Below are 13,154 nucleotides of genomic sequence, written 5' to 3'. Positions count from 1 at the left end.
AATTTTAATATAAAAAAAACTCTAAATAAATAAAGTTGCACGTTTTGGTCGTTCATTTACTGAGCAAACTAAGTTGTAGAATTCCATTTGAATAGAATCGATTGTTAGAATATTGCAAATGGAAAGCACATAGTGAAAGGAGTTCAAGAAGAATATGCTGAAGCCTGTCGCATTATCTTTTATTTGATTTTTTTTTATCCAGATATACTTCGGATAAATTATGTTCATTAAAAAAAAGAAACAAAAATTTCATAAAAATTTAAACAGAAAACATATAAAATATTTTCTTAAAATATGATGATTTTAAATATATATTTTTATAGTTATTAGTTTTTTTAACTTTATGAGTAAAACATTTATATTTATTCTTATTTAAATTACCTCAACGTAGAAAAAATCAACTCAGTTTTTGTAATATTTGTCTTCATGGTAAATCGATAATTTTGATAATCATATTATTATTGCACGTAAATTAACAATTTGTATTTCTTTTAGAAGGCTTTTTTACTTCGACCCCAACTAAAAATAGTCTATCAGTCTAGACAACTGTTTTAGGTAATTAAACACTAATTAATAGTGTAATGATTATTTATGGACAGTTAGCAGGTATATTAGTAGATATTAATGGTTAATTAATAGATTTAATTGTTATATCAAATATAAATATAATGTATTAATGGTTAATTAATGGACTTGATTTTTATAAGTCCTACAAATATAGGATTAATGTACATGTAAAAACACTTTTATCTATCCTAATCAAGTTAAGACTTTCTTGATAAACATATCTTACTTGAGCATCCAAGTGTCTTCTGCAAATCAACAACCGATCGGAGTGAATTGCGTTCTTAAAAATGATTGGATCGAAGTAGAAAAAAAAAAAGGACAATCCACCGTAGGCTCCTTTCAACTTAAACACTTTCTTTTATATTCATTTTAGAAGAGATAAATAAATAAATTTCCATAAAGAAAAAATATGAAAAATAAAACATAAGGAAATATTGTTATAAATTAAAATTACTGATCTCCGAAATTTTGATTCTCAATTTGCTTATAACTTATAAATTAATTTTCTTTTTATGAAAAATAATTATTTGTAGGATTATCATAGAGAAATTTGTGGAAATGTTTTCAATATATATTTTGTTGGCTTGATTGTCAAATCAAAGCTTCTTGCTGATAAAAGTTTATGAAAAGCCTCAAATGCGTGGGAATAAGTCATTCCGTAACCAAATATACGATGCACTAACCGTGTTTGTTTCTTCATTTTCCAAACTTGACGCGCGTCCACCAGAAGCCAAGAATTACCGTTTTTCTGCTTAAGACGCTAACTTTAGTCGTTATTTTTATCGTTTACGGTAAATATAAAGCTATTTTCCAAACGCTGGTTAAATATCCACTGCAATATTCTTCACTTTATTCGCGTTTAGTTTATTAATTTATTATTCTTTCATTAGCATTGCTTAAAAAATTGTGGTTGCTTACTTTAAATTTTAGACATGTATAATTTTTTTGATTTCTCTAAAACGTGTGAAAAACATGTAATACATTATTAATTTCGTAAAACGATATTTATAATGAAACAAAAGCATTTAGTCTCATTTGTTAATTGTTTGTCGCGAGAATGTTATGTGATTTAAGTGTCTCTGAATATTAAGATTTGACTGATTCTTCATCCAGAAACTTGATGGCGGTCAAGAAGACTCACCTAACTCTCTAATTACGAAATTTATATCAACTGCTATAAGAGAAAAGGTCAAAGAATTTATCTGTGCTTCGACAAAAAATATTAATTTTAAAATATTAAATATATCCCATCATCAATAAATGAATTGATATTGGATATTTTTTTATAGTTTTATGTAATAAATGTTTGTACTTTTTATATGTTTATAGATACACAATAAAAAAATAGTGTTATAGTTAGGGTTAAATATATTTGGTTAAATTACTATTTTTTCCTCATTTGTATAAAAAATCTAAAAAATGTCTATTTAATTTTATGACTCTCAATTTAAATTTTATTTTCAAAAATTTGATAAAAACATACTATTTTTCGTTGGTATTGTAAACTAAAAACGATTTTATAAAATTTTCCAAAATAGAGTTGCTTGACACATGAAAAAAGTAATATTTGAATTAAAATGACTATATTAATTTATTTTTAAAGTTTTTGAACCAAAATATATAAAATTTTGAACAAAAAAAATTTAATTTTACATAAAAGTTTAAAAACTAAAAACATATTTAACCATAATTTTTACATTAATAATCTTACTCTATGCAAAATGTTTTAATTAAAGTTTAGGTCAATTTTTGTGTTTTATAAATTCAACAAATATTAATGATATCTTCATCTAATAAGTATTAGGAAAAATCTTTAAAAGGGATGTACACAAATTTTAAATCAGGACAAAAGACTATAGGTGTTTTTGATGTTATTATACTTAACAGATCTAAATGCGTATCACTAGAAATTATTATAATTTTTTTATAAATTCTAAAAATTGAAGGGATAAAGATTAAAATATCTTAATTTTGTAGGGATTGAAATGTCGTAAACTACTTTTTATTATGAAAGTACAGTTTTTAATTGGTCGATATTAAATTCAGTTAGCATGGATAAATTAATAGGTAGTTTATGTGGAGTTAGGTACAGCAAGCTTTCAAATAAAAGAAATGGAAGAGTGTTTGAGCTTTGTGAAAAATAAATAAAAATTTAAAGGCATCAGAAATAGGAAAAAGGATGCATAATTAAATTACAGTGGCTCTTCTTTATTTTCTAAAAAGATTTTGACGATGTTATTTAACTGCATGCTTAAAATTTTAAAACTTCAAAGAGTTTTGTGGCAAGTGAAAGGGTTTTTTGTTTTGTTTCAGTATTTAAGAGCAATTAGTATTTTTTTTATTTAAATAATTTTTTATTTATATTTTTTTCACGTTGGTTCAATGTGTTTTTTTTATATTTAATAAATTTTTAATTTTCATCAATTTTCATCAATTTAATTAATTTTATAGTAATGTTTAAATAGTTAACATCTGTAATAAAGTATGTTATGTCATGATTTTTTTTTAAAATTTTATTGATATGTGATATATTTCACACACATTAATTATTTAAACATTATTATAAAAAATAATTTAATTGATGGAAATAGTTCCGAGTATATACTTAAATTAATTTTTAAAAGTGAGTATGCTAATTGATAGATTATATATTTAAATTTTTACATAAATGAGTATTTTAAAAATTAACTTTCTTATACATCAATTCTTATATTTCAAGTAGAGAAAAAAATGTGTATGCCTATCACATATCAAATATCTAATAAAGCCGATAAACTTTTGAAATGATTATTTAGTGTATATATATATATATAGGTTTGCTAACGTGCGTACGCTTGTTTTTTAGTTGATACATTTTAGCAATGTGTAACGGGTTTTAGTAGACAATAATACAATTATATATCATGGTTTCATTCTAAAAAAAGAAAAATCTCAAACCCTTTCTCACCTCTCTCATTCCTCTCAATCGTTTCTCTTTCGTCTCTCTCACTCCAACCTTTTCTTTCAGAAACATTTGTCGTTAAACAATTTGCGTTTGTAAAGAGTTGAGTCATTGACATATTCACTTTCAGCCAAAGGTTCATTCAATATCTTTTCAATTTCACCATCTTCACTAACTTCTCTAATTTCATCATTTGCATATGCTGAATCATCATCTCTAAAAAAACCCTCCAGGCCAATTACCAATTCCTTCGGATGTCATTATGCTTGTGAAAATTAGATAAAATTATATACGACAAAAATTATAAAATGAAATTCATTATAAAATCCTTTTTTGTAAGAAATTGTTTAACAACGAGTGTTTCTGGTTTTTTCCAGGTCAATTACCAATTCCTTTGATGTCATTATGCTTGTGAAAATTAGATAAAATTAGATAAGACAAATGAAAATTCATTATAAAATTATTTTTTTATAAGAAATTGTTTAACAACGAGTATTTCTGATTTTTTCCAGGTCAATTACCAATTTCTTTAATGCTTGTGAAAATTGGATAAAATTAGATAAGACAAAATTATAAAATCAAAACTCATTATAAAATCATTTTTTGTAAGATTGTTTAACAGTCAATATTTCTGATTTTGTTCAGTTGGGGCTACATGACAAAGAAAATGTTAAAGTGAGAGAGATGAAAGAGAGAGGGTTAAGAAGAATGAGGGAGGCGCGCAAGGATTTGAGTTTTTTTTTTAGTTTTGAGAATGAAAATTATTAAAATACCCTTAACCTTAAAACTTAGAATCCATAATATATAAGTATATTTTTGTCTACTGAAATCCAGTACACATTACTAAAATATACATATATATATATATATATACACACATATATATATATATATATATATATATATATATATATATACATATATATTATGTATATACATATATATATATATATATATACATATATATATATATACATATATATATATATATAATATATATATATATATATATATATATATATATATATATATATAACTCTAGGTTAAGTATTTCCTCTAATAGAGGACACCTCTTAATGTATTTTACTCCGCTTGCAAAATTAATTATTTAAACAAAATTATTAATTAATTGAGCGTGATCAACAGTTCCACAAGTCAGCTAAAAATACGATATTATTATTATTATTTAATTATATCGTTTTCGTCTTTTATTAATATTTATTTAGTAGGAAGAGTCTACACATATAACTGTAAATTTGTCGTCATTTGATAGTTTTAATGAAAAAGGTCACATTTAAATACTCAAAACACGACAATTTCAGCATGCAGCAAAGTTAATTATATGTATATTGATAGTTTTGTTTTACCTAATTTTGCCCCTTATTTTCTCTGTTTAACTACAAGTTTTCGTTGAGTTATAAATGCATGTTAATGTTAATTTTGTAACATCGTATCTGTGACATGTCAAGTTTATTTGTCTATCTATGATAGAGATCTTTACAGATCTCTCTTTCTTCGTCCTTACCGATCGTCCTTACCGATCGTCACTATCGATTGGCTCTACTCTTGGACGATCGGCTGTACCGATCGACTGTTCCTGTTATTTTCTCACTACCGATCGTCTCTACTCTCGGACGATCCCATGTAAGTGATTAGAGAAACGAGAAAGAGAAAACCAGAAAGAACAAACTGAAAATGAATTGTATTGAAAAATTACAGAAATTACAACAAAGCAAAGTATTTATACAGAAAAATAAAGAAACAACTAAGAAAAGTAAAACGCAGACCGAGCAGCTTCCTAGACCGATCGTCCGAGAGTAGAGACGATCGGTAGTGAGAAGACAACAGAACCTGTCGATCGGTACGACCGATCGTCCGAGAGTAGAGATGATCGGTAGTGAGAAGTCAACAGGAATAGTCGATCGGTACGACCGATCGTCCGAGAATAGAGACGATCGGTAGTGAGAAGACAACAGGAACAGTCGATCGGTACAGTCGATCGTCCGAGAGTATAGCCGATCGGTAGTGACGATCGGTAAGGACGAAGAAGAAGAGATCTGTAAAGATCTCTATCACCCTCCCTCAAGATGAACATGGATATTATGCATGTTTAGCTTGGAAGTAACAGTATTAAAAGGAGAAGAATAGAGAGATTTGGTGAAAACATCTGCAACTTGATTGGTAGAAGAAACATGAAGAAGTTTGATGAGACCATCTTGAAGCTTTTGTCTAGTAACGTGATAGTCTATATCAATATGCTTGGTTCTTTCATGAAAGGTGGGATTCTTGGCAATGTGGATAGCAGAATTGTTGTCACAGTAAACAGAATAAGGGGTCGGACACGGTATATGCAAATCTTTTAAAAGATATTGTAGCCATTGTAATTCACAAGTTAAGGAAGCTAAAGACCTGTATTCGGCTTCAGAAGAAGACTTGGAAACGGTGGTTTGTTTCTTTGATTTCCAGGAGATAAGAGCAGTTCCAAGAAAAACGCAAAAACCAGAAATGGATCTTCTAATGGTAGCATAAGTAGCCCAATCAGAATCAGAATATGCATGAATGCGGAAGGAGTTATTTGCGGCATATAATAGACCAGAACCAGGAGCATTCTTTAAGTATCTAATAATCCTCATGGCTTGTTGCATGTGAGGTTGGCGAGGAGTGGAGATAAACTGACTAAATTGTTGTACGACAAAAGTAATGCCAGGCCATGTATTAGTGAGATAGAGAAGTCGACCAATAAGACACCGATAAGAAGAAGAAGAGATCGGTAAAGATCTCTATCAATCTATAAATGGTAGATTATAGAATATACTTAAAAACTACTAAAATAGTCACACTGATTTTTATAATAATTATTTGAAAATAAAGTCATATCGAAAATAGTTTCCAATCAGTAGGTACAAAAATATGAACAGAACAAAATCAATAATGAAGTTAATTAAAACATGTTTATCATTTAATAAAATCAGTATGTATATAGGAAAACAATTTACTTTTTCAATAATTAATTTTCAAATTATGTTTAAGATCCATTTGAATTGATTTACCTATACAACTTATTTTTAATTAAAAATATAACTTAAATACGTAGGCAACTAGGTTTGAGCCGGCTAAGAGCTGGCAAATTGAAAAAAATTTCTTCTACATTTTTTTCTTTGCACTCCTATTTTCCCACAATTAGTTTTTTTTTTTAATTCTATTCCTTACCATTATTGAGATTTTTTTTTCCGCTTAATATAATCATTCTGGAAGATATAATTTTTCTCTTACTGTACGCAAACTGTAAACAAGGTCACAAGTTATTAATACAAAATAGTATGTTGATTACATCATAAACAATAATTGCACTAAAATAAAGTAATTATTATTTTTTAAATAAACATATTGTAATATGAAAGTCATATAAGACAAGCAAGTATGCTCACATGTTGATTTGTCTTATCTAAGACAAAGTAGACAAAATATCTTGAAAAATTATAATTGAAGACTGCTTAATAACACTAGATCGATCAAGAACAAGATAATTTTTCATTTATTAAGATTATTTGTTTTATTTTAATCCTCTACATAATTATAATACTATCCATTTTGAACTTGAATATTTGTCTAAGATGAAGTAGTTAATATACATTTAGATAGACAAATTTATACCATTTCACACTTTACTATGAAAAAAAACATAATTATAGATTCAAGCATTAGAGTTTGTAATCGTCTTTTTATGTTTTAAGTTATATTATTATTTTTTACGTAAAAGAAACATATCTTAAATATAAAATTGAAAATTTTAATTTGATTAGGTAAGTTCATTCAAATAGTCATAATCAAAGTTGGATTTCATCTCTCATTATAATATCAAATATTACGAATGATTAACTATTTGAAAAAGAATAGTGTGTGAAATGTAAGACAATACTGTAAATTTACATGCAATCTTAGTAAAGTATAAGATCAATTACATTTTTTTCTTTAATTTATATAATTAACTTAAACAATACTGTACGTATATTTATATTTTGCAATATTTTATATTAGTATAATAACTTAAACAATACTGTACGTATAAGATCAATTACATTTTTTTCTTTAATTTATATAATTAACTTAAACAATACTGTACGTATATTTATATTTTGCAATATTTTATATTAGTATAATAACAACTAATTACTATGTACATCATATATATATATTTTTATTTTATATTTTAAAATATTATACTATCGTTGTAATAACTTTTTTTTCTCTTTATTAATGCTAACACTAGTTGTAAACATTATATTATAAAATAACATATTTATAAAAACTATTATATATATATATATAATATTTAAACATTTTAATTTTTTTAAGTATGATTAATTCTAAATATTTATTACAATGCTACTTTATTTTTATTAACAGACAGTTAATTCTCTATTCTAGATAACTTGAATTTCAATATTACTCTAATCTTATTAATTCAATTTAACTTGTGAGTTTTTTTTTTTACACATTATGCAATAAAGTTGATATATTTTGATTTATATAACTTAGTTTTATGTTTTCTCTTCAGTTTTAAGTTATATATATATATATATAGTTATTTTTTATTTATTTTTTGTGGTATTATGTCATTATTATTATTATTATTTATTATGTCAATTTTGTAACATTTTTATTATTATTTTAGATTTTATAATATTATTATTAATTTCAATTTAAAAATAACTACTAATTGTGAAATGTATTGTAGAAACATGCATGATGCAAAACATTTACGTCAGCACCTAGAATGTGCCATGTTACACAACATACAAAATATCCTCAACACGAGTGAATTAAATTTCATGCTCAAAAATTGGCACAAATACAGAGCATGTTGATTGAAGAGACGCAACATTTCAAAAACCAAAAGTAACACACAACAATGGAAAAGATATTACTATCTCTTTTCTCCCGCCGCCAACTGGTCAAACCCACAACCTTTGACTCGCATAAAAACTTTATACTATTTTTTTTCCTTCAAATAGTATTAATAAAATATGAAATTAAAATTAAAATAGTTATACACTTTTCGGGGATACCTTCCCAGAAATCTCTTCTCAGTTCTCTCGTCCTTTGCCATTCAACACGTAACTATTTTCTTCCTCTCTTCCTATTCCTTTCATGTTATTAACCCAAAACCCTCATATTTTTCATCTCTCTTTTCTCTCACAGCCTTCTTCTTCCTTCTTCTTTTTCTTCCTCAGATTTATCTCAGGTCCATATTCATGACCACTTCTTTCTCTGACCTTCTCTCTTCTCCCACCGACCACAACCTAGGAGGTTCCGAAAGACCTCAAGAGTTGTCGGATCAAACAGGTTCTGCTGTGCCAAAATTCAAGTCCACACCTCCTCCATCTCTCCCTATCTCTCATCCTCAAAATCATCCTCTTCCACCCATTTCTCCTTCTTACTTTAACATTCCTCATGGGTTAAGCCTCGCTGAACTTCTTGACTCCCCAGTTCTCCTTCACTCTTCCAACGTAAGTCAACCTTCCTCTCTTTTCTTTTGCTTTGAGTATCTCCTTCAACCAAAGGGTAGCACAAATTAATGGAAAATAATATATACTGAAACTTTTCATCTCATGAGAGTTCAGTTGACTACTTGATTATCATTAGCCTGGTTGGAAACTGTTAAAAAAAAGTAAAATATCATGCTTGAAAATATGTATCAGATGTGGAATCAGACCTGCTTAAATCTTCATCGTTTTTTTTTCATGGTGGTGTACCCTTTTTTATAATCTCTTGCGGCCTGTGTTTGTGAATATCGCGCATATAACTAAGTTTGTTGTTGGGTTAATGGGAATGTGTTTTTTTGGTTGTTTGTTGATTCAGGTTTTGCCATCTCCGACCACTGGATCATACGCTGGTCAAGGCTTCAATTGGAAGAGTTATGGGGAAAGCCAGCAGCATGTCAAAGAAGAAGACAAAAGCTTCTCAAGTTTCTCCTTCCAAACACAACCACAAACACAGATTCCTCTTACGTCTTCAACTGGATTTCAATCTTCAAACGTGTGTGACCAATTTCAATGCACAAACTTCTTTGTATGGCAAGATTCTATGCTTTATATAACAAATTGAGTTAATTATTTGAAGTGTTTTTTGTTTATAAACAGGGGTGGAGTTTCCCGGAAACTGCTAAACAAGATGGATTCTCTTCAAGAATGAATATGAGTATGGTGAAAACTGAAGCCTCTTCAGGTATGCAGAGTTTCAACTCTGAGAATAATAACCACAGCAGTGCTGGTCTTCAATCAGATTATAGCAGTTACCAGCCACAGGTTCAGATCTTAAGCAGAAGGTCAGATGATGGGTACAATTGGAGGAAATATGGGCAAAAGCAAGTGAAAGGAAGTGAAAATCCAAGAAGCTACTACAAGTGCACATACCCCAGTTGTCCAACAAAGAAAAAGGTTGAGAGGTCCTTAGATGGACAAATTACTGAGATTGTTTACAAAGGTAGTCATAATCATCCTAAGCCTCAGGCTAACAAGAGGAACTCATTGTCTGCCTCATCACTCGCAATAAACAGCGTCAACAATGAAATAGCACAAGCCACTCATCACATGGATTCGGTTGCAACTCCAGAAAACTCATCAATATCAATGGAAGATGACGACTTTGGTCAGAGCAAATCAGGAGGAGATGAGTTTGATAATGATGAACCTGATGCCAAAAGATGGTGAGTTTTTTAATTTTCTTTTTCGTGTGATTCACTTCATTAACGACGTGTTATTATCCCTCCAATAAAAAACTAATTTTTATTTATTTATCAATATTACTCCAGGAGAATAGAGGGTGAAAATGAGGGTATATCAGCTGTTGGAAGTAGAACAGTGAGAGAACCCAGAGTTGTGGTTCAGACAACCAGTGACATCGATATTCTAGATGATGGATACAGATGGAGGAAATATGGGCAGAAAGTAGTCAAGGGAAATCCAAATCCAAGGTAAAAAGCTCTTTTTCATCTCTTTCTTTATATATATATATATATATATATATATATATATATATATATATATATATATATATATATATATATATATATATATATAATAGTCCAACATTATGAAAATTGTTCTACTTTAAACTTTATCAAGAATAGTGTACAGAAACCCCAACAGAGTTTTCAACTAATGCTACTTGGAATACAATAATATTTTGTGTAATCAACAAAAGTAATCTGGTGAGAAGAAAAAGAAGAAGAAGAAAGCGTATTAATACAATAAGAGATATATAATATCTGATATGAAAGAACATAATATAAGATTTAATAAGACGGAAAAGTAATAATATGGTAAGGTATATAGTTTGATAATGGAAATAATACAAGCAATATTCCATAAGTATTTATACTGGTAGAGTTAACATTCCTTGACTATTCAAATGTGCCATACACACATCACAAATCCACGATTTTAAAAATATCTATCACGTATCTGATTGATTAGGTACGTTAGCACCAGTGATTCTTTGTTGGAATATTCTAAGTATGCGCACAGTAGTTTCCTTTAACCCTTATCTTTGGTCAAATTTGGCAACCATCGTTTCTCTCACGTGTGCATGGGAATCAAATCATGACATGATGCCTAAACAATATTCCCAGAAACTGTTTTCTTACTTGTTTGTGTTTTGCGACTGATGCAGGAGTTACTACAAATGCACATTCACAGGATGTCCAGTGAGGAAGCACGTAGAGAGAGCTTCACATGACCTAAGGGCAGTGATCACAACCTACGAGGGAAAGCACAACCATGACGTGCCGGCAGCACGTGGCAGTGGCAGCAACTCTATCAGCAGAGCAGTGCCTATAAACGCTACCACAAACAGCACCACTAGTGCAGCAACTTCCATATACAGTAACAATTCTCACCAGAATCTTAGACCACCAGCACTAGAAAGGACACAACACTACAATCCCAGTATGCAACAGGGCTCAGGAAGTTTTGGATTCTCAGGGTTTGGGAATCCATTAATGGGGTCTTACATGAACCAACAATCTGACAATGTGTTCGCTTCTAGAGCCAAGGAAGAGCCAGGAGATGACTCTTTTCTTGACTCTTTGCTATGTTAAAGGAATAGACTTGGAAGGTTGGACTTTTTAGAAGGGGTTGGCTTAGGATTTTATTTGACCAATAATTAAGATCTTCATTCCATTTATTTAAAACTTTCACATGCAGTTGTGTAAGTATTTTTATATCTCCTCTTAAGTTAGAGTTTGAGTTTCATTTGAAATTTTAACTCTAACTTAAAAGACAGCACCAAAAATACTTAAGAAATTGCATGTAAGTTTTATCTATTTTTTTATTTTGTTTATTATATTTCCATACCCACACAGGATTGTTATATATACTGAACAGTTTTTTACTGTTATATATCTTTCATTTCATACAGTACTTGCATGTTTATAAAAATATTTTTACCATCATTATTTTGAGAGTGTCGTGACTTTGGGAGGTAGAATCTCGCTCATCTGCTACGTATTAATATGACATATCATGTATTACAGTCATTTCACATTTATTTTGTAGAAAAAGTAAACACAAAATAGCAGTGTATAACTTGGTATATGTGTATTATATCTAAGAAATAAGTATCTTGATGATGACAGTTTAGCAGATTTGGAGAAGCATGTGTAAGTGGTTTTGTATTTGATTAGGGCAATATATTTAGTCAAAGATAGGGAACTGAGAATTAATTACTTGGTGGGTAAGGTAGCTAGTGAACATCAACTTAATAGTTTTTTCCTTTTTGTTTTCCCTTTAACAAATAGCTGTCATCCTATCCAAGTGGGGTGATGAGGAATCGGGGTGAGAGCAAAGTGTTGGGAGAGAACAGTGTTCATACGAGGCTGATCTTTTAAATGTGTCGTGCAAGTTATAAATTCTTCACTAATATATATAAATGAGATGCAAAATATAAAAAGGAAAAAAATACATACTTGCATGTTTTTATAAGATCGGAATTTAATGTTTTTTTTATAGTATATGTATTTTAAATATTTCTTTTTTTGTCAATAAATCAAACTAATGGACATACGGAGTGATTGATCGATTGGATTAGTTGGTGGATCACTTCTACCAATTAGTAGGTTGATCATTTTAACGGTACGGTGAATCGATTAATATATGAATTAGATTGATCCATCACATAATAAAGGTCGAATTAATCATTAGTCAATAATAGTCACAAAACAATCAGCTAATATTTATTAAGGTATATCAAATCATGACTAAATGAGCAAAAGGCTAAAAATCCATAATACTAATTATAAATAAAGGTGTAAAGTATGGTAAGTGATATCGATCATTTATTGACTTTAATATTGGAGTACCTTATTTAGAGAGTTGTATTGGATGAACAAGAAACCGAATGAAACAAGAGATAAGAGTGGTGCAAGACAAAAGTATCCGAAAATTTGTAATACTCAAACAACCTACACTGAAACATTTGGTGTTAGATGAACAAGAGACCTTGGAGACAAATCGGACAAAAGACAAGAGCAACACATGATAAAACTATCTGGGAATTGAAAATACTCGATCGTCCTATACTGTGACATTTTGGTGTCCATCATGGGACTGAAAACAACTTTAATCTCATGGTAACCACAAGGAAC

The 13,154-nt window shown here is 29.0% G+C and overlaps 1 protein-coding gene across 1 annotated transcript; it reads left to right on the top strand.

Moving 5' to 3' along the window:
* The first annotated feature begins 8,580 nt into the window (after window positions 1-8,580).
* LOC108341502 (WRKY transcription factor WRKY24) lies at window positions 8,581-11,928 on the top strand. The gene is made up of 5 exons (XM_052879683.1): window positions 8,581-9,018; window positions 9,371-9,547; window positions 9,652-10,217; window positions 10,323-10,484; window positions 11,183-11,928. The coding sequence occupies exons 1-5, from the start codon at window positions 8,764-8,766 to the stop codon at window positions 11,607-11,609; spliced, it is 1,587 nt and encodes a 528-aa protein (XP_052735643.1). The 5' UTR covers window positions 8,581-8,763; the 3' UTR covers window positions 11,610-11,928.
* Window positions 11,929-13,154: the final 1,226 nt, after the last annotated feature.

Source organism: Vigna angularis, chromosome 6 (assembly GCF_016808095.1).
Source record: "Vigna angularis cultivar LongXiaoDou No.4 chromosome 6, ASM1680809v1, whole genome shotgun sequence".
Lineage (NCBI taxonomy): Eukaryota > Viridiplantae > Streptophyta > Magnoliopsida > Fabales > Fabaceae > Vigna > Vigna angularis.
Note: the sequence above shows the minus strand (reverse complement) of the source record. Positions and strands in the feature narration are given on the sequence as shown.